The sequence below is a fragment of the Ornithodoros turicata genome, chromosome 5, assembly GCF_037126465.1.
Source record: "Ornithodoros turicata isolate Travis chromosome 5, ASM3712646v1, whole genome shotgun sequence".
Taxonomy (NCBI): Eukaryota; Metazoa; Arthropoda; class Arachnida; order Ixodida; family Argasidae; genus Ornithodoros; species Ornithodoros turicata.
Window position 1 is genome coordinate 84385067 of NC_088205.1, and position 26249 is coordinate 84411315.

At 43.2% G+C, this 26249-nt stretch overlaps 2 protein-coding genes across 2 annotated transcripts in view; one reads left to right on the forward strand and one right to left on the reverse strand.

The window, feature by feature from the left end:
- Nucleotides 1-22114, forward strand: part of LOC135395141 (ATP-dependent RNA helicase DDX54-like) — a 30618-nt gene extending 8504 nt beyond the window's left edge. Inside the window, exons 9-18 of the mRNA XM_064626387.1 lie at nucleotides 3555-3659; nucleotides 3708-3781; nucleotides 3847-3979; nucleotides 7356-7414; nucleotides 7539-7655; nucleotides 11690-11763; nucleotides 11821-11913; nucleotides 15224-15325; nucleotides 17933-18000; nucleotides 21902-22114. Of these exons, the coding sequence (XP_064482457.1) occupies nucleotides 3555-3659; nucleotides 3708-3781; nucleotides 3847-3979; nucleotides 7356-7414; nucleotides 7539-7655; nucleotides 11690-11763; nucleotides 11821-11913; nucleotides 15224-15325; nucleotides 17933-18000; nucleotides 21902-22044 (968 nt within the window). The 3' untranslated portion in view covers nucleotides 22045-22114. The remainder of the gene's footprint in view (nucleotides 1-3554; nucleotides 3660-3707; nucleotides 3782-3846; nucleotides 3980-7355; nucleotides 7415-7538; nucleotides 7656-11689; nucleotides 11764-11820; nucleotides 11914-15223; nucleotides 15326-17932; nucleotides 18001-21901) is intronic.
- Nucleotides 21318-26249, reverse strand: part of LOC135395142 (E3 ubiquitin-protein ligase RNF19A-like) — a gene marked incomplete at its 5' end in the record, with an annotated part of 29462 nt that continues 24530 nt past the window's right edge. Inside the window, 2 exon segments of the mRNA XM_064626388.1 lie at nucleotides 21318-21498; nucleotides 22144-22228. Coding sequence (XP_064482458.1) covers nucleotides 21448-21498; nucleotides 22144-22228 — 136 coding nt within the window.

Below are 26249 nucleotides of genomic sequence, written 5' to 3' on the forward strand. Positions count from 1 at the left end.
TAGACGCTAAATTAGACGCTAGAGCAAGCACCCTAATTCCGTTCCAAAACCCAATGACAGTATTTACACTCAAAATCTGCGCGCTTTTTCTCCCTAAAAAATTGGAAAATTTAGGGGTGCGCAAATTGCGCAGGAACGTTTGTTACGATATTCAAACGACACAAAATTTCAAAATTTTAATATGCGGGTCATATAGGCTCTGGCCAATACTGACGTTATCACTGCATTGTGCCAGCGCGAAAGCAGCACCCAAATACCGCGCAACCGCCGACGGTCGGGATTCAAAACGGCGGCCATTACCGCTGATGTACCGGTAAAATACGTCGAGACGCTGCTGGAAGACTCTACTAGTCCGCACTTAGCAACTGAAAGCATGCTATGTCCGCAAACTTTGTCATGTTGTGCTGTAAGGTTTTTCCAGCGTTTCTTTCCGCATTTTGTAGTTCGTGTGACAGTATCGTCCATCGCGTCAGCGTACCATCACTCGAAAGTGCGTGCAAATCAAACAAAATCACCGCAATATAACTTCGGTAGCACTAACGGCGTTGTGAAAGGTAATCGCCATGGTCGCTGAGACGCTCAAGCCAGATATGCGCACTAAAACGTGATTTTTGGCTTTCTTCTCATTTTTAGTGCTAAACTAAAAAAATATGAGATGTGCAAATTGTCCGATGGTGCAAAATACGCGAGTAAATTTATCTAAGGGTCTGTGTACCTTGGAGCAGTTGGGAGCACTCCTGATGCTATTTCGCGTGCAATACTTCTCCTGCGTAACTGTCCACATCGTGCCAATCGTGTCCCAATAGGATTTCCGCAGAATTCCATGCAAAATTTCGAGCAAAATAAGGGATTCCGCGATGGATTCCGTGGAATTTTGCGGAATCGCAGAAAACCCGGGGCCTTATGTATAACCAGTGTGACTACAGCCTAACGTGATAAAAAATCATATTAAAAAAATCACCATGTCTAAGCATTATGGGGTCAGCACTATTTATCTCGGGGGAGATTTTGCCATGGCTTCTGGGCACCTTATTAAGTTTGCTGTAAAAGTGCTTAATTTTGCGGTCTTAATAATTCGCGAATTAGTTCCCGGAAGCACATTCCGGGAATATTTCATGGGACCTTAATTTCGTGAATTTGTGTGGAAGCGGAAATCGCGGGATCAAGAAGGATTAATCTTGCATTAACTTGACGGAGAACTGAGCTCGGACGACAATTTGTGCATCTCGAAACGACAGTTTTTTGTTGCAATTTTTGTTGTTCGGTAAGTAATTTATTTTACGTTGCTGCGGGGTAAATCTGACGTGTGCTTTCTGTTTCTGTCAAAAAAATGTGAGGTTGACGCGGGAAATTTCTGAGTTCAATTGGGGAAATTCAATTTCTTGTGAGGTAAATTTGATACAAGTACTCAGAAGTCATGTCAAAATCTCCCCCGAGATAAGTGGTGTTGGACCCCATTATGTTCAGACAAGTAATTTTTTAATACAATTTTTTATCATGTGAGGTAGAGAACCCGTATAACCAGGGTTCGGCCCATGGAACCCCTTAAGTGCAGTCTAACTCCTTATATTCTTTCAAGGTGAAGAATAATGGAATTTTAGATGAGGCTATTAAACACACCCTCTGTTCAGAGAGGCTAACAGTTGAGGGTTGAGGATGAGTGCATGTCCCCGTGTTTCCTAGTGTGGCTTAGGAAGTTGAAGCTAGCAGTGTAGAATCCCTGACTGGAAAATCCCACTGCTGGTGCCTTTTTCATCAACTGCCATTATTCAACGGAATCTGAATGTCTGCGGTAATTTTACGCAAGTGACTGTTCCTTCTGAAACAACCGCATGCTTTGTTGAGAATGGGATCTCATCTTGAGTTTAATTTACCTGGATCCTTCACTACCTGGACGTTTGCGCTTGGAACGGCAAGATCCGGATAAACTGGGGTCGCCTGTGGGCTAAATCTGGTGAATAGGGCAGATGGTCAATTTTTGTACGGATTTTTTTAGCAAAAAAATCTCACTAACTGTTGGTGCATCGTGTATCGCCAAGATGGAGAATCCACTTGTCAAGGTGGTCTCTTAAATGTGTCAGCACTAATTGTGTGAATTGACCTTGTCCTTGAGCAATGAATCCATGGTGGGCCTATCCCCTTATGCTGAAAAAACGAAAAACAAACGCATAACATTGAACTGTAGGCATACATACTTCTTTCGGCCGAGGTGAATTTAGTGTTTTCCAGTCTAGCATTCCTGGTCAAAAATCACCATGTCTTAGCACAGTGAATGATCATGTCAAACATTTCTGCAGTTTGCAGAAGCAGTGATATTGTGTTTGGTCATTTGTCAAGGCCTTGGCACATATTTTGCATGTTTTTAAGTCCTTAGTTAGAATCTGTTGCACTGCCAACTCATATTCAATTCTTCCGCCACACAAAAAGTCTAGATTTCTTCATAGTGTGTTGTCTGTAAACTTAATAGGGCGTTTCAGCTTAACCAGCCTTCACACACGACTTGATGTTAATCCGCTGCTCCAGATTCCTGTCAGTCATTTCCTGTCAACGATATAACACATGTAACTTCCTGGTGTTCCAAAAATGAATGACTTATTTGGTTTACATCTCAGCCAATTTAGAACATGTTGGATACAAATATTTCCTGAATTCACTGCGTGCCGCAGTGGAAATTGTCACACATGGTGCTAACTTGCAATGCTGCATTATCAATTGTTCAGAACTGTTCTGAGTGGGCCATGTTCTACAGGACCTTCAAACTGCGGTTCCGTACTTTCAGTGCCGGACAATGAAATTTATACTTTCGTGAATGAAATAGCATTGTACTAAACACACAAATCCCTATTTTTTTTAAATAGTAGAGTGCTTTCGCTAGAAATCCAGAATTGCTAGAATTGCTTTTGCTAGAATTGCAGATTTTGGTTCTGTGGACACGTGGACAGCACACTGGGAGATTGTAAAGCAGGTGTTAGCCATTCAGTAAGGCCTTTCTGCCTTGGAGGAGTTTCTTTGCAAAATCATGTGAAGGTCTCGTTCAAGATGTTTCAAGCAATACTGAAATTTCGCATGTCTGTTTCTGTTTCTTCCTTTCTTTCTTTCTTTTTTTTTGTGGTCATAAGCCATATTGATGATCATTATCGTGTGTATGCCTCATTTTTGTTGGTTTACTGTAAAAGTAATTGATTTCATGTGGATATATTTTCACGTTTTTGGGTATGTTTAGGTTGAAAAACAAGTCATGGGAGCTTAAATTATAATATATAAATAAGACGGAGGCTCATATCCTTCAATTACTTTAGAGGTCAACCTCAGGTCAGGCTGAAATTGCTAGCGATTCAGAAACAGGTTATGAATAAAGCAGCGCAATATTTGGTATTGTAATTCCACGTTGTTGCTTCAGTTGTCTTGGTGGCTTACAGTGTTCCTATTCATTGTATAACACCACATCCAATTCTTGGTACATAAATTTGCCAATTTTTCGTACACGTGAGGAATGCTAAAATAAGATACCTTTATAGTATTCATTTTTTAAAACTGTCTGTTCATCTTCGGAGGTCGTGTGGCCCGCGCTGGACGGAAGGGAACGGCCTACTCACTAGTGGGACCAGATGAAGCTCCCTATCTACTTGACCTGCACTTGTTTCTGGGACAGGATAATGGTACATAGCCCTCCTTCATTTCCTTTTCTAACATTCACCTATTTTCAGATGGTGGCTGTGTGCCGCAGTCTGTCATAGATGAAGAAACAGAAGCTCTCCAAGCATTCTGCACTGCTGACCTGGTAGTGTAGCCTAGGAGAATCGTTTTATAGCTTTTATACTTAACAGAACGTAATGTTGCTTGCAGAAAAATTTGGAACGCGTCTGCGAAAATGCTATGAAACAGTACATAAGGTCTCGACCCTCTCCTTCGGCGGAGTCAGTGCGTAGGGCCAAGCATCTCTTTGGATCAGGCTTGTGTGATCATCCGCTTTTTCTCGGTATGTTCACAATTCCATCATTGTTTCTAGCAGGGCTGGTTACCGAAAATATTATTGTTTCCGTTTCCGGTAACTGAAAAACTCGACTTTTCGTTTCCGTTTCTGGATGATTTTCGGTAGCGGTTTCTGTTTCCTTTTAAGAATTTCGTTTCCGTTTCCGAGATAATTTTGGTACTGGTTTCTGTTTCTCCGGAACATGTACTGTCTGTTTTTGGCTTTTTCATGTCAGATATTCTATTTACATAATGGATGCAAAGGGACAGCCACACCAAACACAAACACTGAAGACTTTAAAGGTGCACGGAAAGCACTGTAATCACCACTATTTTTTTAAACCAAGCGGTTCACATGCTTATTAAAACGCACCATGCGAAGTAATTCTATCAACAGATGCACAAATATTGCAGAATTTGATTTTAAAAATTGCCACCGTGCACATTGGTGGCAATGCCCAGAACGAGCCGTCGAGCTGCTGATTGGTTTAGAGGAATGTAGTCTGCTATTTTTCACTCGGAACCCCGCCGCAGCGGTGGAAGAAGTTCCTTTTTGCTTTTTCTTTGATTTATCAGATACAGTAAACGAACATTGGCCTACAGACACTATTCAAGGTTAGGCCGTGAGATTGTGGAGGCCATCGTCATTGAACTCCCCGAGCAAAGTTAACCAAAAATCGGTTAACCTCTCCCCGCTCGACCTCGCTTTCCCTAAAGCGACCTTCCAGAGTAGGTGGATTATGAAAATAAACTTCAGGTTTCTGTCCACGTCTGTGTTTTGTATGCTGTTCGTTATTGTGGTGTCTGTTTCTTGTTCTGTTGTTGGCAGCAGTAAATATAAACACAGTGCAGCACTAAGTGCTGCTTCAGTTCACGCTTCAAAATGATCGCTGCATCAATATGATCACTAATTCCGTTTGCTGTGATCACTAATGCCCGTCACTTCGACTAGCAACTTTGCTAGCCATTCAGTTAATGTCTTATTCATCTGGAGGAGTGTTCTTGGCTATACATTGTCAGATATAATCCAGTGAAATCTATCGCAATATGCAGTTGCCGGGATGTGGTAGCATCAGGCGCTGAACATTCATTGGCTGAGGTAAACACCAACATAGCCAAGCAGTGTCATAAAACCACCGCAATTTATGGTCAACTTGCCGATCATTGAGCTAAACGAGAATTAGCCGATGCAGACTACAAACGTGGACGACGCACACACGCAAGTTTGAGTTCGTGCGCAAAAATAACACGTCATCCAAAACTTTGCTGTGCAGTGGGCTCAACACGAAAGAAAGTCCCGAAAATAAACAAATGAATGAATGATGACTGGAAGAATAGTGCGGATATATGTAATTTTCATATGAATACGAAAACACTGAGGGAATCGTCCTGCGAATTTGGTTTTCGTTAACATTACCACTTTTGAATTTCGGTTCCGTTTTGGTTTCTGGTAGTGGAAACAAAAACAATTTTGTTTCCGTTTCCATTTTCGTTTCCTGTTGAATTTCGGTAATTACCGTTTCCGTTTCCGGTAGTCAACCCTGGTTTCTAGTGATGCCATGAACCTGTAGTCTTTACTGTGTTTGACATCCGAATTATGAGTCAAGACGCTGCCACGTACTAGGATTGCAATGCTGCAAGTCTTGCTACATATGTTTATTTGATCTTATCATATAGACACCTTGGAAAATATCTGCCACCTGGTGAGCTCTGCTGGGAGAAAAAAAAAAAAAAAACTTGTGATTTTGTTCACGTACATTGATACTGTTGGGATGGTGGCAAGTGCCCAACTGATCCTTTAATGAATGCTGTTCGGGCCTGTGCGAGATGATGTGTACAGCCCACAGTGGTGATGGCTATTCCACTACAATACCATTTGATTTTTAACTCAGTATATTTTAAATTATATCAAATATTAACTTTTGATTATAAAGTAGTTCTGTGAACCTTAGCGAGTTTGCAAAAGGTTTGAGGTTTGCGCTATAGTGGACTTTGCAGATGATGTTTCTGAAGCAGACGCACTGGCTTCCTTCCTGCAATCCTATCTTGATCTGTCTCTGCACCGCTCATAGCCACAAATCTTCCTTCCATCACCACATCCAACGCCAGAAAATCCAATAAGCCAAAAGATGTTCCATCACTTGACGTGTTTCAAATGTGAAGCCATCCCCTCCACAGAATGACCTAAGCACTCTTACGATGGAACAGTATCTAGAAAAAACTTGTAGCATTTACACACATGCTCTTCATCTGTGGTAACGTCGATATGACAGGTAACTGCTTCGTTGCAGACACGTTTGCGCTTGTTTAACAGAAACATTCAGACAAAAAGAAAGAGAGAAGAAAACAAGAAGATAGAAAGGTGAAATAGCCTATAATATACAGTGAAAATTCTTCCAGCTATCACTTTATTGCCCACCCCAAGAGCTTCCTGCCATGTCTCGGCAACTGCTGCTTTCGCGAGCCTGCTCAGAATGGCACTGTGTGAACCCATTTGGATTAGTAGCATGCTTAGTGTTGATGCTTCTCGTAAACTATTCAAGGTAATGACCTACTAGATTATAACGACCATGTCATAATCAGAAACCCCTATGAGGAGCCCGTCCGCACGATCCGCTAGGGGCACTACTCATCGGCACGCGAGATCTCCATTGGACGATGGAAATTTGAATTCTGAATGCGCAGAAGCATATGTACGACTACCGTAGCAGACGACAGCAATAGCTCCTATGAAAACGCGTAGAATGATGGTGATAATCAACCTCAGAATGAAATATCTGTGGAATATCCACAGCCTGTACAGAAATACTAAGGTAAGTTGAAGTACAAAGTATTATAGAAGTTGAGGAACCAATAACTGGGACGATGAGTAGCGCCACCGCTACCTTCTAAAAATGCGGCCCTGGTAAGGGGTGCCTACGACATGGTCGTTATAATCTAGTAGGTCGTGTTCAAGGTGAATGTGATTGTGAGGAGCCAGTAGTAATTTGAATGGTTGATGTGACTTACGCAAAGCACCCAATTAAATGGCAATAATGATACAAGTGAGAATTTCTGCTTTAGAGAAATGGAGTTTACTGAATCAGTGTTCAAATGCTGTTCAAGTGCAGTTTTTTTTTGTTTTTTTTAATATTTAAGATGGCTCAATGTTTACAGACTTCTCAAGCCTTCCCTTGAAAACAATAAGTTATTGCAGAGGCTATTCAATTAGTAGTCTAAATGTTTGCACCAAACAGCTATGTGTGTTCATTTACAGTTTGCTTGACGACCTGTCCAGTCACGACTTGACAGGACTCTTACCATCAAGGTCTAAATCTTTAACTCGTGTTCCTAAAAAAGAGATAAAATGTTAACTGCATATATATTATTCTCTACTTTTACAGATTCTGCAACGGCTGAGGTCGATATATTAGAAGCTGTCAAGAACTTCAAGCCTCGCAGTGTAAGCACCTTGTGGTGGAAACATTGTTTGTAAAGATTATCTCCAACAGTGATTTTCAAAGTGTATGTGTTAACATTCTTGAAACAGTTTACATTTTTGTTTCATCTTTAATTATTTTATATAGACAATTTTTGAAATTGGGAGCACAGCAAAGAACACATCCTTTTCAATGATGAAGAAGAAACGTCAGAAGCATGACAGCCTCATTCAACAACCCGAGGAAACTGGAAACAAAGTCAAGGTACCTCTTCGACAAATTTTTGTAGGGACCAGGCATGGATCTAGAGGGGGTGTCCTCTGCTGTCACGTAGTGCTTCAATTGACTCAAGGTAGTACATGCATGTGACAAACGAACACAGAACAGCCATGCTGCTGAGAACAATCATGTTTTGAATTCATGTACCACTTGCCTGCGTGCTTCTTCGAGTGGAAGGACTTGATCAAAGAGGTGAAGGGTGTAAGATACGACCCCGTGCATCAGGTACGATGGAGGAAATCTGGTTACCTCATGAGGAATTCTGTTGTGCTCTGCAATCACTTCGATGAGGAATTGCAGCCAAGGTTAGAGCCCTGCACCATCCGTGGATGGAAGCGGATATCCGCGGATATCCGCAATATACTTGCGGATTCGGATGAAAATTTAGCACTTTCTGCGGTGTGCGGATCGGATGCGGATGGCTCGAGGTCGGATGCGGATCGGATGCGGATACGAAGGCAGCGGATCGGTAGCGGATCGGATGCGGATATACCGCGTGCTGTCATTTTTCCACCCGCAATTTATTTGTATTGCGCGCCGACAGCCGACAGCGAGCGCATGCTCTGGTTCACCTTTGACCATGCACAGAGCCAAGACGGGAGAGGAGGCATTCTGGCGTCTCGAACCGCGCGAGCACCGATGAGGTAGCGTTCCACGCGTTCCAGAAGTCTCTCCATATCGCGTTTGTTGAAAGGTTTACCTTTGCTTGTCGTCATGACTGAGTCCTTCCGTGACAGCATGGAGGCATCCGAAATTATACCAACAAGCTTCCGGCGGTCTTTACGCGTCCTTTGAAACGTGCGGATTTTTGCAGATCGGATGCGGATGGTGCGTTTTGCTCAGCGGATCGGATGCGGATGTAAACTGTTGTGTATGGTGCGGATGCGGATAACGTGTGCGCGGATGCGGGTCGGATGCGGATGCCAAAAACCTCATCCGCGCAGGGCTCTAGCCAAGGTCTTCTTGGTTATTCTTGGATTTTACATTTGAGGTGTTTAACAATAGCTTAGTTTGTGCATTTGCTTAAGCCGCTGTGTGTGTCACTGCGGGTGACTTGTCGGTGTAAACAACTGATGAACATTGTGACCTTTGTGGAACCGTTTGAAATTGTTAGCCGTGAACCAGATTCCACAGTTGGAGAGAAATTGTCGATGCGGGCCTGCTGCAAAGACCTTGTGAAGGCAAGATATGTAAGCGTCTGCACTCGCATTCTTTTGTGTGAACATCTAAGCGTATCGTGTGGCATGAATTTCTTAGTTGACCCGTAGCCTGCGAGTAGTGTCATTGGGGTGGTCAAAAGGTTTCTCAGCTGGTGGTCCAAATTTCTTCTGTTTCGTTTTTTTGTTTTCCCCTTCTATAATCGCTGACAAATGTCACAAAGCCGAAAAAAAAATTAAAATGTTGTTATTGGTTTCAGGCCAGTAGTGTTGACAAGTAGGATGACTTGCACACTCAAGATTTTCCTTACTCCAATGCCACCAAACTCTTGGTGTGCCTTCTATAGAATTGTTTCTGAACGGACACGCCACCAATATCTTGTGTATTCCGCCTTTCTGTACAATGGGAATACGATTTTACATTGCGTATCTTCCAGGAGGAAGTTCACATGGCATGGTCTGTAATTCGACAGCAGATAGTAGTAGTATTATTATTAGTAGGTAGTAGTATTCGACAGTAGCTTCTTTGTTGAAGCGCATAGTGGAGAGAGGGAAATGTAATATATAAACTGACGTTTGGGGATCCCCCACCCACCCACCCCATCAGCACGTGCCACTACCCCGAAGACAGTTCTCATGGGCTTCTCACCAGATGGCTGCTGCTTTTTGTATCTGAGGTGAAATGATGCATCCAGGTTTCATCACATGTGATGATTGATTGCAAAAATTGATCCTCCTCGGATTGAAACTGGTTCAGCAGTTGCTCAGAGACTACCACTGCACACTCCCTTGTGGTCACGAGTGAAATGTTGGGGGAACCCATCTTGCACAGGTTTTGCGGAACAGTCAGTGCTAGTGAATGATTGTCTCCACACTGCGGATGCTAGAATTGGGCCGTACTGTTACTTGCCGGTTCTTGAGGATGACTTGCTCAATGCCTGCGATGTTCACCAAACATTCCTTCGCCAAACTAGCTTCACCATTCGTACACTCTTCCCCTTGACATTGTTTGTTCCCCATACTGTGCCTGTAATCTTTGCAAAATCTCAGCTGATTTAACATTCTCCTTCACAAGGAACTTTGTTATGCATCGCTGTTCCACATCTACGGATACACCGGTCACTGCCATGATGGCTGCTGCATGTGCTGCATTTGCCACTGATCAGAGAAGAATTGCACTTTGTCTTCCGAGAGTTTTGTTCAATTACATTTCCTCACTGATTTTGCTCGAGCAAAAGTCACCGTCAACATTCAACGACCCTTTAGAATGCTGTGCCCATGAATGCCCTGCTGGACCGCCCCCACCAAGAAAAATCTGCTCCTGGCTGAGAGTGAGAAAAATCATAGCACCACACCAGCACACACAATTTCATTTGGTAAAGTGTTCTGACAAACGACAAACAAGAATAACGTACGTGGTTTTATGCTGCTGCAAAATGAGCTATGATTCTATGGTGTGCGACACTTGCGGTCTGTTTGCAGATATGATAAAGCATATTCACTCGATTCTGTGCCTAAAATCATTGAGAGAGAGAAAGTGCTGGCTAGAAAATTCCTGTGTATTTAATTCCAAGTATTTTGCATGATGGTGTTATAAGCGTTATTAGAAACCATCTAGCACCCAAGTGGCAAGGATTTGTAAAAATTTGACCTCATGACCATAGTCCCAAAAAGGTGGATGAAACATAATAATTTGTGGCTTGGCGTCCCTAAGACAGCTATGATAATGAGTGATGCCACAGTGGTCGATCTGTGGATTAATTTTGCCCACCTGAGGGCTCTTTAACATGCTGTATGTAACGTCCCTCACGGAAGAAGTCTAAGCAACTTGTACCCTGCCACAAAGTTGCTTGGGATCAGTAGCTGGACACACTACCAACTGATCCACTGATGTGGGTGAAACCATAGATTGAGAAGTTACCCGTCAAAAAGAACTCCTTACAAGTTAAGTTACCGTGTGCAAAATGTAACTAAGATAGTAACCAAGTTCTTCAGCCTAAAATGTAACTCTCAGTTACTGAGTTACTTAAAAAAAAACGAGTTACTTCCAAGTTACTTCGGACACAGAATAGCATTACGCAGGTGCAGCGCGTGTGAGCAATTGAGTTAGACCTTGAGTTGCCTGCGGAGGAGTGCAACACGCTTGGATCGTTTTCGTTTATATCCAACAATAGAACTCTCCCTGTTTGTAAACAAATGACGTGATAGTGTTCGACAACACCAAAATTGGGTACAATTGAATTACGCTCGAAGGTAGAGGTCCAAAAGCCACGGTCTTGAGGGGATTACGATATGGTCCCTTAAAGGGACACGACCCTCGGTCCTACTTTTCTTTCAATGGGAGGCAGCGAACAAGTACCCGTTCGTGGAACCCAGCCCTCTCCTTCTGATTTCTTTCGGTTTCAGTCTGTCTACCAATATCATGATGACGTTTCTCTGGCAGAGGTGTATTCGAACGCTTTCCATCTTACTCCCTGTGGGCACACAATGGTTCAGCTTCATTTCAATGGCAGCGGTTCTCACTTCCTGAATAAAATAGTGACATTGATTGAATATCACGTTTTATGGCAAAAAATGCCATGAAAGAACCGGAGAGAAAGCAAGAGAATATGTGGACGTGAGTGAAACGAGAGTTAAAAGTAACTTGGAACTTAAGTTACTTTGGCAAAGTTACCTGAAAAAGGAACGAGTTCCTCTGAAAGTTACAAGTTACCAAAAAAGGGAAATTTGTTACAAGTAACTCGTTACTGTTACCTCGAACTCTGGGTGAAACAGTCTTTGCACACAGAGGCATCTTAGGGAGTTGCTCTACTGTACTTGCTAAAGGAAACTGCATTCTTGATATGTTTGACATCCTTTCAGTTGAGACACAAGAATTTCAGGGATACCGAATTCTACATTCCACATATATCCTCGGACTTTCACTCGGAAAGAGGGCAAGTCATAAGCAAAATGAGTGAATATAATTAGCCGATAATGCTCCATTATGACAGGCTGAAGATGGAGAAGAGCTTTGAACAGGAAGCATCTGACGCAGTGTTAGACTTGACAGCTGACGAGAACCAAAGGCATAGTAAAATGAAATGGTAAGTAGTCTGTGTTGTCTGTATGCACTGCACATATTTATTTATTTATTTACCCTCAGGGCCGTGAGGCAATACAGAGTGGAGTGGGTTAATAATTTGTAAAAAGATGTTAAGGCGACGCATCAGAGCCGGCACTTTGTCGTCTACAATCAAGGGGTGGCACAGCGAGCGAAATGGTTCGCACAGTCACCGCTTCCCAACATTTTGGCGCTTGCTTGGAAATGCGGTACCGCTGATGTAACGTCTTCTGGCGCGCGACGGGTCAAGCGAAATCTTGTGCAAACATATGACCGCTCGTATTCACCCATGCAAAGTGCAATAGTGTAAACACGCATATCGCGCTCAGTCAGACGGAACAATTAGTTGTGCGGCTTTTGAATGCGCACAGGCTGTCCAGCTGTCTCCTGAACTTCTTCGTCGATCTGTTGCTGTTCCATGCTGTGTTGTTGTCGGGCGAAGGGTTAGTCACCAGTTGCTCGTGTGATTTCTGCAATGCTTGCGCATATAATAAATGAAATTCCTGGTAACACAAAAAACCTAGGTTGGACAAGACGCGGTTGAAACACGTTGGTGTCGACATGTTATAGCCTACAGACATTATGCAGAAATTGCAAAACGAAGCTGCAACCTGTTTTCGTTATTTCCTGTCACCCTGGGCTTACAAATTTCACACCACGTTGTGGTGGTGCAAAACGCTTCATTTACTTGCACAGTCAACGGAAATGAAATAAAACTGCAGAGAGGCTGCATAACGTTTCCCATATCCTTGGACATCAGTGGAGAAGGAGGAAAAAGGTTAAAGAGAAGAAGTAAAGTGAAGAAAAGCAGGGTAGAGGAGAAAAATGTGTGTGCGTGGACCATACAGCTGCTTGGAACGTAAAGTGCGAATGGAGGTTTCCAGTTTGGTCGTGTATATAATTCGGGTCTGTTGTGCTCATTCATGGCCCCAGACTTCGCCCAAGCACAGATCAGCATGCCGTGAACTGGGTCTCTGATGTCCCATTCATCTAGAAATGACCTTCAGCTCGTGGTTCTGTCAGTCTGGATCTCGGAGTGAGAGCATTTCATAACAAATTGTCATTGTGGGTGTCATCTTGCCTATCCGCGCAGGAACTTCCAGAAATCCATCTAGCTTTCTTTTTCATCCTCGTCGTGGCTGCCGACATCACATGACCTTGTCTCGATTAGCAAAAGGCACACTGCACACTGATTACAATTCTTTTGGCTTGGCGTACTTCCTTCTGTAATCGGGAGCTCTAATTTGCATGCTTTGAGGATAGCGAGGGTCAACAAGCTCTGGCAGGAGGTAGTCGTTATAAATTCGCGCAAGGTACACCACCCTTTTCTGGTTCCAAAAGGCGTCGTCCAGTACCAGTAGACATGCGTGCACTTCCGCACTTCCTCAGTTCCGGTATGTGACTCCTGTAGTTGGTCCTGATATTTTGCGAATGTTCCGGTCACTATACACTGCATGTTCAGCATGGCACATGACTGAGCATGGGCTCAATATTGCGCTCCACTAGAGAGGACTCCCAAAACTACAGCGGTGTTCATGTCCATATGATCTTTTCCGATGCTTGGTGGACGCTCAGTGTCAGCCACACCCTTTAGTCTCTACATTTTGCACTGCAGTGTTAGTTCACTGCGCAATCCTTTTCTGCGTTCAGAAACTACTTTCATGTCCGCAAGTGCACAACAGTGGGTGATGGATTCCGAGCATCTTGAAGCTACTGGACAGATGCATTAGTGACAGACAGACGTAACTAAAGCCCACAATATTTACATGTAACTAAAACCCAAAATATTGTCATGTAACTAAAGCCCAAAATATTCAGTCATATCTGAAATACGCGCTTCGCTGCTGTGAAAGCGACGTCAAATTGCACAAACAATTGCACATGTGAATTTGTATGAAAGACCAGCCTCGGTATAATCGTGTCCCTTCACGTCGAAGTCCTCGGTACTGCGGGAGGGAGGGAGTAGAAACAATGTTCAGTTGGTTCAGCAATGGTTGGTTAATGAGCCACCAGCCTGTGCATAGCGATGCGGTCGCAATTCTTGGCGTCAGTGATGGCGTCCCTGTCAATCCTCTCCCCTGAGTTCTTGGTGGCACCTGTCCAGACTACGAAGAGGCAGTACTGTCGGCTGTCACATGGAGCTGGCCCTGGACTTGGTACCAGTACGGGTGCGTCCTCTTCAGTTTCAACTTGCCTTTCTCACTTCAGTGCAGTACACAATCTTCTTTGAGTGAACAGCCTCGACAGGAGTCATGCGTATGCCGACGATGGACATTTCACTTCGACAAGGCCGTAGTCCGTAATCAGGCCGTAGGGGCTAGCTGCCAGAAAGCTACAGACCTTGTCAATGAAAAGACTGCACCGACTGACTTTTACTTCAGAGTACTTTTCCAACTCTGCAATCGCAATGGGCTCATACCTCCTCCCATGCCTTAGTTGCTTGTAGGACCAGTATTAGTGTATCTCAAACAGCCAGCAGTTTTCATGCCTGTCCGCAATGGTTTTGTTTCAAATGTTTCTTTTATACGAAAGCTGACTAGTGCTCTGAATTTTTTCTTGCATTCCTGTTTTTAATACACAATTTCCAATGAAGTGAGGCTAAACGTGATCGACATGCCGTCCCCCCCGAGGAAATAAACATCGATGAATGAACAGCTCATGTATAGTATAGTCCATTCACGTATTTGCGGCAGGGCTAAGCTGCGTGTGCTCGTGCTCCTGTATCACAGTCAACGTCGGCCTCGTCGTCGACCTGCACGTGCAGCGGTATCGCATTTCCAGTGCTCAAATTGTTGTGTCTTGTGACGATACCCTGCATGGGAGATGGCAGCACTGCGCTGCCTTTTCCGAGAATGTAAAATACACGGCTGACCATACCCGACAAAAACTCATGTGCAAGGTCAACGCCTTAACATAGATGAAATCTTTTTGCTGGTGTTCGTTCTTGACATATTTTTGTAGTACTTGATGATTTTAGATTTGTGATTTTCGCTTTAGTTATTTTGTAAGCGACCGAGAACTTGAAAGATGGTAGGCTTTGCATTAAGTACTAGATATTCGTTCACTCTTTCCTTCAAAAGAAACTCTGTGCAAATCGACCAGTTATTGAGGGCGCCAGACGAGTTGGAAAATGTATGGGGATTCCCATAGGCGTGCGAGAGGTGATGCACTGCCTCAATACAAGCAGCATACAAAATATTTTCAAACTAGGTCCACATGAACAAAGTTGCACAGATACGTATATGTAAAAAAGGAAATGGAGGAAAAAGTGACAGCTGAAATGTAATTGGCAGGGATCGCAAGAAGAAGCGCTACATCCAAGAGGATGACCCAAAGAAGAAGAAAATACGTACCGAGAGTGGAGTCTGGATTCCAGCTTCATACAAGACCAACATGTATCCTTTTGTCCTAAAATCTGGTAGATTGAAGCCAACATTTGAGACTGTTCTTGTACTGTGTCCTCGTTCGAGTCATTCTGTTGAAACCAACTTTGTCCTGTACTTCATTGGAGAAGGATCACCATCCATCAAGTTTGACCTTGTTAATCTTCACTTCTTACTTGTCTTGTGTGCAGCGTGTCCTGTTTTACTACCCCTCTGCCTTTTTATCTGTCCAGGACGTTCTAACTTTCACAGTTGACTGAATGCGCCCGTGACCTTGAACTGTTGTATTACTTCTGAGACCGATTTATTGCAGGGAGATATCACTGCTATCTCTTGTTGTTCAGTCTGCTTGGCTTCAGTTTGTCTACTTCCATTTCTTTCATGAAGGGATCTAATGCACTGTGATTATAAATTTGCTGCTACCCATCTTAAGACCATCTACTGATATCTGACCTAATGTGCATGTCATGTAACCTAAGTTTAATTATGTAAATTTTTGGGAACTGAACTCGGAAATTTGCAAAGTAAAGGCCACTTTTTTACCCCACCAATGTGAAGATCGTGCCGAATTTACTCAAATGAATGATAATTGACAGGCATATTGAAGAGCTATCGTATCGGAAAAAATAGCCGAAAATCATGCTCTACGGGGCTCACAGAGGATAGCGCGCAATGGACTTTTCGGCGAAATAATTGTTAGTGCTACGAAAGGGAGGTTGGAAGCCCACACCGGCATGGTAGAAAAAGATAACACAGACATAGCTTATCGCATCGGCTGGGACCATACCTTCCCTCTCCCAATTTCAAGAACTGTCACTTTTTCTACTATCACTCTGTGGGCTGGGTTTCAAGCCTCCTTTCGTCGCACTGACAGCGACTGCGCTCAAAAAGTCCTCGCGCGTTATCCTCAAGTGCCCCGAGAAGCATGATGTTCGGCTATTTTTTCCGATAGGATAGATGCTGAGCATCACTGTCAATTACCATGAATTTGAGTAAATTTGGTACGCTCTTCATGTTGGTGGGGTAAAAAAGTGACCTCTACTTGGCAAATTTCTGAGTTCACTTTGCAAAAATTTACATAATTAAACTTAGGTTACATGACATGCACATCAGACGGTGGCAAAAACCTAGTAAGAACAAATGCCGTTGACCGCATGATTCTAGGTGGCGTAGTTTTTTAATTATAATTCAATAACACGTTTTCTGGGACACCCTGTAGAGACCTCCTCATGGATGTGCACATAAGGCATATCTCTCACATTCTTAACAGTACTTTTCAGACGCTAAGCATGATTGTACAATGTCACCAATACTTGATCACTCAAAAGTTTTCAACACCTTTTCACGTATGCTCTATAGACTGTTTTGTTAGGGTCAACGGGGAAAAAAGCCTTGGAACCAGCTTCTTATTAAAGTGTCACTACGGACTAAACCTCGCACCTTGAGAATCAAACTTATGCCATTGGAATCCACATCCCAAAATATTGTTCCTAGATGTGAAGCGGAAGAGGCATAAATTAATTTCTAGCAGTTGCTAGAAGTCGTGTGGTGCCCAATCTCTACTCTGGGCATCTGGCAACATTGCTCCTCGAAGGTCGATTATGGTTCCAGGCAGACTTGCAATGCTTGGTGAACAACAGAGACGCTGGTGCTGCTGCTAGAAGAAAGACCCATGAAGAATCAAAATCGATGGATTTTTGTTGCTTCTTTTGAAAATTTGGATCGCATTTTTATTTTCCATACTGTGTCTTTGAGCGAAGTTGATTATAATACGAAAGAAGATAATCTTTCTTTTTTTAGCCTGCTTTAGCCTGCACCGCTTTTAGGCTGTGATATTCACATTGTTTCCATTGGCTTTGCATGCTCGAGTTGTGTCTGTTCCACATAGGGTAAGTGCAGTGACATTGATGATCAAAGGTACATCATTTTGAAGTCATCTGTGTCATCTGCACCAAGCATAGTGTCCAGAGGGAGAGTTTCCGCTGCGTTCGCCTCTTTTGCCACAATATTGTCATGTGTCGGAAAGTGGTAAATGCGAAGATCAATGCCTCAGGTTGGGAGCCGCCAATATTTCAAACCTAAATGCAAGTGCCATGTGCTGAGATTTCAATTAAACACTCAGAGGTTGGCAAATTCAACGCACGGACTGACCCTAGTTACTCATGGTCACAGTCGTACTTTACCAGTACTCTTTCTAAACTTCTTTCTTCATGCTCGCTACTTCATTATCCACTGCATCGCAAGGCCTCACTAGTCACACGTAAAAAACATGTAAACTTGTATCTCGAAACTTGCAATATACCATTTAACTTTCAGTTTGATGAAAACATGCATGTGGTACTAACACACTTTTTAGTCCTAACAAAGTTCCCCAAGGACTAAGGTTGTCACCTTAGGGGCCAGCAGTTGGATTTGAATGCCAATGCAAGAGTTGACCCCAGAATGCCTTTCTTTAAAACATATCTTTAAATACACTGTCAATGGGGATGTATCAATAGAGGAACAGTCTCCATTTGAAAGATCTGCACTACCAAAACTCTGACCTTTGCTTCAATGTATGCTTTTGTGCACTCTCAAATTTGAGAATGAATCTGTGGGATTTCTTAGTCTGGCTTCCAGCTATAAGCAATGGAAAGACAAGTCCAAGGTGGATGACAGAGAAGATGTGCCCAAAATGTCAGCCTGTGGTAAGTACACCTTGTGCATTACACCACTTGTATTGCAGCACATTTTTCTCACACCAGAACTGTCGTTTATTGGGCAGATGGAATTTTTGCGAGTGTTGAGTGCTTTGTGCTGAAACAATTTCTGTGAACATGATGGCTTTTTTGATGACTGCCACATTTCAACTGTTCAATTCCTGTGAGTTTACAATTAGGACCATGCACACTGGAGTTTATCTCAATACATGATTGAAGCTCAAATGATTACAAGAAACTTTTTTGTGCTCCGTAGGGCTAACGCATGGTCTGACTTTTTTTGCGTAAAATGTGTTTCCTGGATACGGAAGGGGAATTTGACAGTCTTTTAAATCTGTGTCCATACGTTTATAGAGTTGTATGTCTCTTTCTGTCAGGCAAGCAGCCGGCAGTTAATGCCCATACACTTGTTAAGGGACGATCGCATCTGTTCCAGTTGATTTCGTGTCATTTTATCCCTCATTGGCTACTGACCACGCGAAATAGTTTGACTGTTATTCGATGGATGTTGAGGGTATGCCTCAGTGCCCTCTCTGGAAATACGAGAAACCTTCGCTCCCTAAGAACCAACCTTTCTCCTCTCACTCCTCCGCTTGGGGGGCCTCCGTAGCTGGAAGAAGCGCTAATCTTTGATATTTGTTGATTTAATATCTAAACACTTTTCGGGCAAAAAAATTTGCCAAGTACAGAGTTAATCTAGCAAACGTTACATTTCCATTGCATCGTAAAAATAAGACGTGGTTTATTCCACCTCAAACTTTGCAGACTGGTAGCCATTTCTCTCAAGTTTTGTTGCAATTTTTTGTGAACGTTATGGTCCTGTAGCAGAAAAATTTAAACTTGACCAAAATTTCACTCAATGCATTTTCTATGGCCTATCTCGCTCACAAGCCGCCATTTTCTCCTGTGTGTGCTTCATTTTCATTGCACCACACACAGGTGGCACCAGTATACAGAACAAGACTGGACCAAGAGGATTGGTGCATAACATCAGAATCGGCATGCAACATCATTGTAGGCAGCACCACCTGTGTCAAGTGATATAAATGTGAAGCAGACACAAGAAAAAATGGCGGTGTTTGTGTGGAATAGGCCATTGAAAATGCATGGGGCGAGACTTTGCTTGATTTTTAATTTTCTTTCTACATGACCATAGCTCTTACAAAAAAATTTGAAACTTCAGACAAGTGGCTATCAGTCTACAAAGTTTTGGATGGGCCAAACCCAGTCTTCTATTTTTATAATACGATCGAAATGTGTAACGTTTGCTACAATAACCCTGTAGATTGTCAGCCATTGCTGAATATAGTGGTATGTGTTTCATAGTTGCGTTTCCAAATACGACCGTCCCTTTAAACGTGTGTACCTCACGATTTACGGTGAGAAGCACCAATGTTGTAGCATCCAACTGTAACAGTTGTAGGAACCTGGACCGCACAGGCTGGATGCTAGGGAACAACTCATTTAAAGACTACCCGCATGACGTTGTTCCGTGCCACACGATCTTGCTGCTGCGCGTGTCGTTGCCAGCTACTACACAAACGTGTTTCACATAAGGTCTCTGATTTGGTTGCACTCACTGAACTAGTTCAGGCGGTGCAGCAACTTCTGTATTTGTTTGGTCAGTGCCGCTCGTGCCCCTCTGCACCCTCGTATTTGTTTTGTAATGGTGCATCACTAGTTCTGCATGAGTTCACAGCCGGCCTGCACTTGCTGAATATGAAGTGCACTTAGCAGCCACGTGGGTGAGTGCTAGAATGCAATTAGAGAATGAAGCCGCTACAGCGTTCAATTTGGCATTGGTGCCATTCACGGAACTAATCCATGAGCCAATTCCATGGCACAAATTCAGGCTTCAGCTCACACCGCCCCAGACATAAGAATTACGACTCTTCGAGTATTGTAGATGCGCGGCAACGTGCCCAACTGATATTGGCTGCACATCCCTTGCTCCTCATCACACCACCACCACCAACACAGGAGCTAGTGGACCAATTTGTCAGCATTTATAGTTTCGTCAGAAAAGGAAGTCATTTGTACCCTTGTTACTGATATGTTTGAACAAGGAGCAGTCTCCAAGCCAACCAGTCCAATCTCATCTGCAGTTGTTGGGGTGTGCATAGAAGGTTGCATATTACACTTCTTTGTCAACCATCGCAAGTTAAATTGTGCAAAAAAATTGATGGAAGTAAAAACCAGGACTGGTGTACTTAAAAAAGGGGGAAAACTATACTTAACATTTCTAGCGAACTCTTGATCAGAAAAAAGGGGGAACAGGAAGCTAGTGCCGGAGGATGTTAAACATACTGCCCTGCCCGCTAGGGGGCTGCATGTGTAACACTGGTCGACAGTTGATTATAAGCCTAGAACCAGTCTTTCGTTCGGGCCCATTGGATGGGTAGGGTTTAGATAATGTATCAGGCGACTCTCTTCCCATTTTGGTGCATTTGCAGAATTGAAACTGGAGCGGAGAACAATAACGCGAATGTTATCAATAGTATGGCCGAGACTAGAGAAATGTTTAGAAACCAAGGTTATCTGGTGGTTGCCGATACCTCCAGAAATTTGTAAATATACGAGTCGACAATGTCCCAGGAACCTTTCATAAAGCTTGCGTTCAGTTTCGCCTACTCGATCGTCGACTAGTATATTTACAAATTTCTATGTATATTACAGCAGGACAGGTCCTGCTGTCCCACAAGGCTGGCCGGGGAAGGTGTTTTGTGCTGCTTTAGGTCAGAACAATCCCCGAATTGAAAACTATGCGGCTAAACAAAGGTTTTCTATTCCCACATGGCAACCTTCTGCCTGAGATCTTTCCACGATCTAGGCAATGCAACATTATGATGTGTTGGCATTCCTTTACAATGCTTTGTTGAAAGCAAAGATAGCCTGTGCATACTTTGTTCATGAAGCTGCGTCTGTGGGCAGCTTACCTCAACACACAATACCCTGACCAGAGGTGGGCGTTTGTCCTCACTAGCCTCACCTCAGAACTTTTTTTCGAAATTTTCCTCACCTAAATTTTTTAAGGTATTTGTGTATTCGATGTGAAGATTGTGTATTCGATGCACGTTGGCTTTGAGTGACTGCCAATGTAGACTGCCTCAAGCGTGAGTGCATACAGGGTGCAGCACGAAACGTGTCATTTGACCATTATAAGAAAACGGCTTAACGGAAAAATATGGGGTAAGCAACTTTCTTCTGGACATTTAGTTTGTCAACAAATACAAATAGTTCCATCAATTTGCCATTGAAATACATTTTCGAAATTGAACTCATGAAATTGCTTAGTCAATGTAACGTTCTTCTTGCTGGAGGATTTGGCCTAGTCAATCACAGAAAACGCTTCGTGGAACGATTGTTATACCCGTAAAAGTTGCGCGGAAATTGAGTTTCAGTTGCGGGTATGCGAGTGACGTGCAAAGTCGGGTGTCAGATCAGCGGCGAAAGAGGAGGCCAATCCCCGCCCAGATGAGACAGAAACTGCAGAAAGAAGGAAAGATATCCCGTGTACGCGTGGGAAAAGTTTTCATAAAGTGCGCGTTCATAAATTTTTCCTCGCCTCGCCTCACCTCAAAAAATTTCCCCATAGTTTTCCTCACCTCACCTAAAAAAATTGAAAACTTCCTCACTTCAAACATCACCAGAAAAATTGGCCCTCACCTCAAATATCGTGAGGTGAGGAAACCCTCACCCTCGCACGCCCTCGCGAGGGTGCCCACCTCAGACCCTGACACATAAGACCTATCTTAATCGTGTATCACAGACACGATCATAGGTGCCTGGAAGCGTATATATCATAATAATCAGATGATGTGCACCTTGTGTTGCCTCCCTCAAGATTCAACGAAACAAAAAAGAGTTAACCAAAATTCATTTTCTTCAGAACAACTTGGCAAAAAACACCGTGGACCTCCCAAAAAGAGTGGGTTTCGTAGGGAGCTGCGCACAAAAGAGGAGATCTTGAAGAGTCGACAACGCAAGGCACGCCTCGATGCCCGAAGAAAACACATCAAGAAAAGAAATTAATCTCTGACTGTACATGACCATTTTAATGCATCTGTACATGAAGAAAGCAATAAAAAAAACCTGTACAGAGCTCCCCAGAGAGAGTCAGTCAATCTGTACCTTGGTTACACTTGCATTGTCAAGGCACTGCTTGCAGTAGTCTTCTTCTGGGCTAACATGCACTTCCACAGGGGTTGTGCCTTCTCTGAAAGGAAAGATGAACCATTATAGTATGAGGACAGGGGTTCCAAGAGAGGACAACCCACTGTTCATGCTTTTAATACTTAAAAACACTTGGCATAGTATAGTATGCCTCAAACTGCGACTGCTTTCCTTCTGCAGACAACTAAAGACATTCCTGGGTGTGTCTAATCATCCTTGACGAATGCAGCAAGTTGTTGAAATGAAGGCGTTCAAGAGATGATTAAATTTGAAACGTTCCCTTAGATTGCTTCCAAAACTGTACATTTGGTATTATTAGGGAGTGACCTCTCAAACACCAAAGGTATCTCATTTAAAGTTGGACACAGGAAGTAAATCTCCTATGTCCAGTTTCCACAGTTTTTAGTCAGTTGATTTTCTTTGTGATCGGCCTCCTGGACACATCACATTGGAAGTATATTGCGCAAAATATAGGTGGCTAATGATAATCTTGGGCATTCAATAAAGACATCCTGGTTTGTGTCACCATGTACATCTAAAGTGGACTGTTTAAACTCATTACAGATGATTTGAAACACCCCATTGGAAACTAGTCATCTTCGTAAGAGCACTAGAAAGGCACTAATAATAGGCGCTACTCACGTTAGAATGCATGCGTGCAAGGCCATCAAAATTGGGTGGAAACTGTGCCTTTACAGTAGGTGTTACCTGCTGCATTCATTTTGTTTGCATTTCAGAGCTTAGTAAATCAACAATTACTGTAAAACTCTTATTGCTCACGAGCCCCTAATTTTTGTCAATTTAAACATTGCAAAATTTAAGGGCATGCAAAAATTTCGAGCAATAATTGACATATAATGAGAAACTTTATTTTCAAACGTAGTTGCTAGTAAGCATTTTGAACTGCTTTACAGCACAATACAGCCCTAAATATAGTACGGCAAATGCAAGGTGTATCACAAAGTCAGGCAACCGAGCCACAAACTTGAAAATGTAGACTGTGTGAAGTTTAGAAGCTGTGAGTGCATGCCCAATTTGCGGAAAATTTGTGTCTCAATATTAAAGAGTTTTACAGTGTGCACGATTTGCAAAGCTACATGTAAAACCCACTAACACTTTGCTTAAAGGAGCAGTGAGCAAGTGAGCTTTGCACACAGGAGCACCGAATGAAACAGGGTTTCGAGCCATGTGTTAAATGTCATAGTTGACAACAAGTAAATGAAGTAATGATGAATCAGGTAATACAAAACCAGAAAGTAAGTACAAAAAAACCAAGAAATCACTACGGAACACATTTGGATCATTGATGAGAATTGGGGCTTCGGGAAGGTCACAGAGAGAAAAGAACAATTTAGAGCAATATGTTGTGGTGCGAGCAACATGACTTGCATGGGATCATTTAGCTCTGCCTTGGGCGGCTTTTAAAAGATTGCGGAGATATGACGGGGGGGTCCCAGATGGTGAATGCATACCCAAATTTGGGACAAACTTAGAAGCCTAGAGATGGGCAGTGAGAGAGTCTGATGAAACCTAGGGCAGAATTACCAGTTATGGAATAGCAGCTATACACCTAATATGTTCATGCCAAAAAAGATTACGTTAAACCTAAGTACTTGTATGATGAGGCAAGTGCAATAGAGGTACCCGAAAGAACATAAATGTCCTGTGTAACGTGTTTACTGTGGGAAAAAGGTATGTAGGAGCACTTACTAACTGTTAAGACCAAGATTCCAGTTTCAAAATAATGTGGATGGCATTGAGGTACTCTTGTAGAAGGTTGGAAGACCATCACGAGTGACTGTATATCATGCAATCATCAACAAAGAATTGTATTTGTGAGGACAGGCGTAACAGATGGACAGAGGGAAGTGTGGAGAGACCTGAGTTCAACAAGAAATCCTGCCAGCAGAGAGCTTTTCAGAAACACCAGAACTGACGATTTTACTTGCGACTAGATTATGCCATGAGGGCAGTGTTCCTCCTTGATTGTTCAATCCAACTTTAGCAGACTTCACTTCACCCTTTGAAAGACCTTTGATGCCAGTAACAGTGTCACATTGAATCAAATAAATTCATCTGAATTCTGGGTCAAGAGGGTTGCTTTTTCTGGGACCGACTGACTGGGACTAAAACAGACTTGCAAAAGAAACAGAGGCAATGTATGCCAAAGTAGAGAAGTGATTGTGGGACACCGTTGAGGTGATCCTAATCTGAGCAGGAATGTGAGTTTCGGAGACTCAAGTTCAACTACAACACCGACTGTTACAACTTAACGGCTTCGAGTAAGCATTTCATCCATGACATATGCAATGAAAAGTTCTCATGGTCGCCCACCAGTGGTTGAACACCACACTTTTCCACAGGTATAAAAGTGTGAGTATGTCTCACATCTTGCAGTGCACCTTCCACGTCTCCATTTCATGGAAGATGCAAAAGAAGCCGCTTTCTATAAGGCTGCGTGGACAGCTCGACAGGCGAGGCAGGATTTCGAGCAATCCTGTAAAGTGTTCTTACTAGCAGTGCAAAAGACGACACACAAAAAGAAAACGTACGACACACATCTGCTGCACTTACAACTAATGGAACCTTTATTGATCTTGCAGCCTGTATTAAACCGAGCATGTTTAACTGTTTGCTTAACTCCTGATTGGGCTGTGTTAGATAAGCTACTTTGGCTGGGAGCAATCTGATTGACAGCATGCTGACACATAGCTTAGCTCAATTGGTAGAGCCCTGGACCGGTAATCCAGAAGATGTGGGTTCGAGTCCTATAGCTGGCTAACCTTTTCAGCGACTTTCATCTTACATTGCTGATAGTTTCTGCGTATGTGAAACTATGGAACAATGACTTGCAACCACATTCGTGACAAATAGTAGTAGGCTGATGATAGCAATAAAAGATCAGCATCTGCCTTCAGGGGCCAGAAGAAAAGGAGTTTCCTTTGCAGTTTCTGGACGTTGACAACATGCCCATTTATGACAGCAACCGTTGTCCGGCGCTTGATAACCAATCTCCAGCAGAGCTAGAAGCAACCGCTCCGCAAGGTGAAGAGACTCCTTTGAGCAGCAGTGTACGCCGATACCACTTGAGGAACTGTCAACCCACTGGACCTAAAGGAGGAGGTATTGTGGTGGTGCGCTAGTTTCGAATGAGGACAAGGCATGAGAGCATGATTTGCCAAGATTCATTCTGCGACTGACTTTGAGCTGAGCATGCCCTTTACCTTCTTGTTATTAAATAGTCATTATACTTGCATCTCGGCTGTCTGACAAGCAACTTCCACTTCACTTCAGAATGTTGTGTATCCAGTTCTGACATAAATGTTCATGTTCCCTACACAATAGATATTACAGTTTTGTCTTCAGTTTCTAAGTACCATATTTTCCGGTATATAACGCGCACTCGTGTATAACGCGCCCCCCTAAAAACTAGCAGAGTTTGATAAAAGTTGCATGTATAACACGCACCGGTGCATAACGCACACCGCAATAACAACGCTCGATAACTCACGAACATCTGTGTTGTTTCTGGCCTGGTGCCAGTTTACCCTTGCAACAAAGGGGCAGAAAAAAACTCTTGGTCTGGCCTTCGTAGAAAAAAAAAGGTATGCTTATTCCCCGAAACGGGAATCCCCCGCTGGTAACAGCGGGAAAATCCTGTGCTTGTGTGGGAGGGGTCTGTAACGTGACCTCGGACTGAGGTGTCGCACTCGGGACTTGCTACTTGAGAGGGACACTTGTCTCTTTGGTGTAAATAAAACTTGTATATAGTGTACCTCTAGTTCGCGTCTGCTTCCTGCACCGCCATCAAAGGCACGGACAAACAGCGAACATATCTCCCCGGTCAATACCATCAACCACGGGTTGAAAATTAACTGGGGACACCAGGATGAATTTGAATGCCTTTCCTCTTGTATCAGTAAAGAGAACTTGAGCAATGTCCAGGGCTGTCAGAAGGTGGGGGCAGAGGGGGTGGTCACCCCCCCCACGAACTTTTGCTCCGAGTGTCTCGATACCCCATTTTTTCATCTGTACGTGTCATCTGAGGCAGACTTGCTTTCACT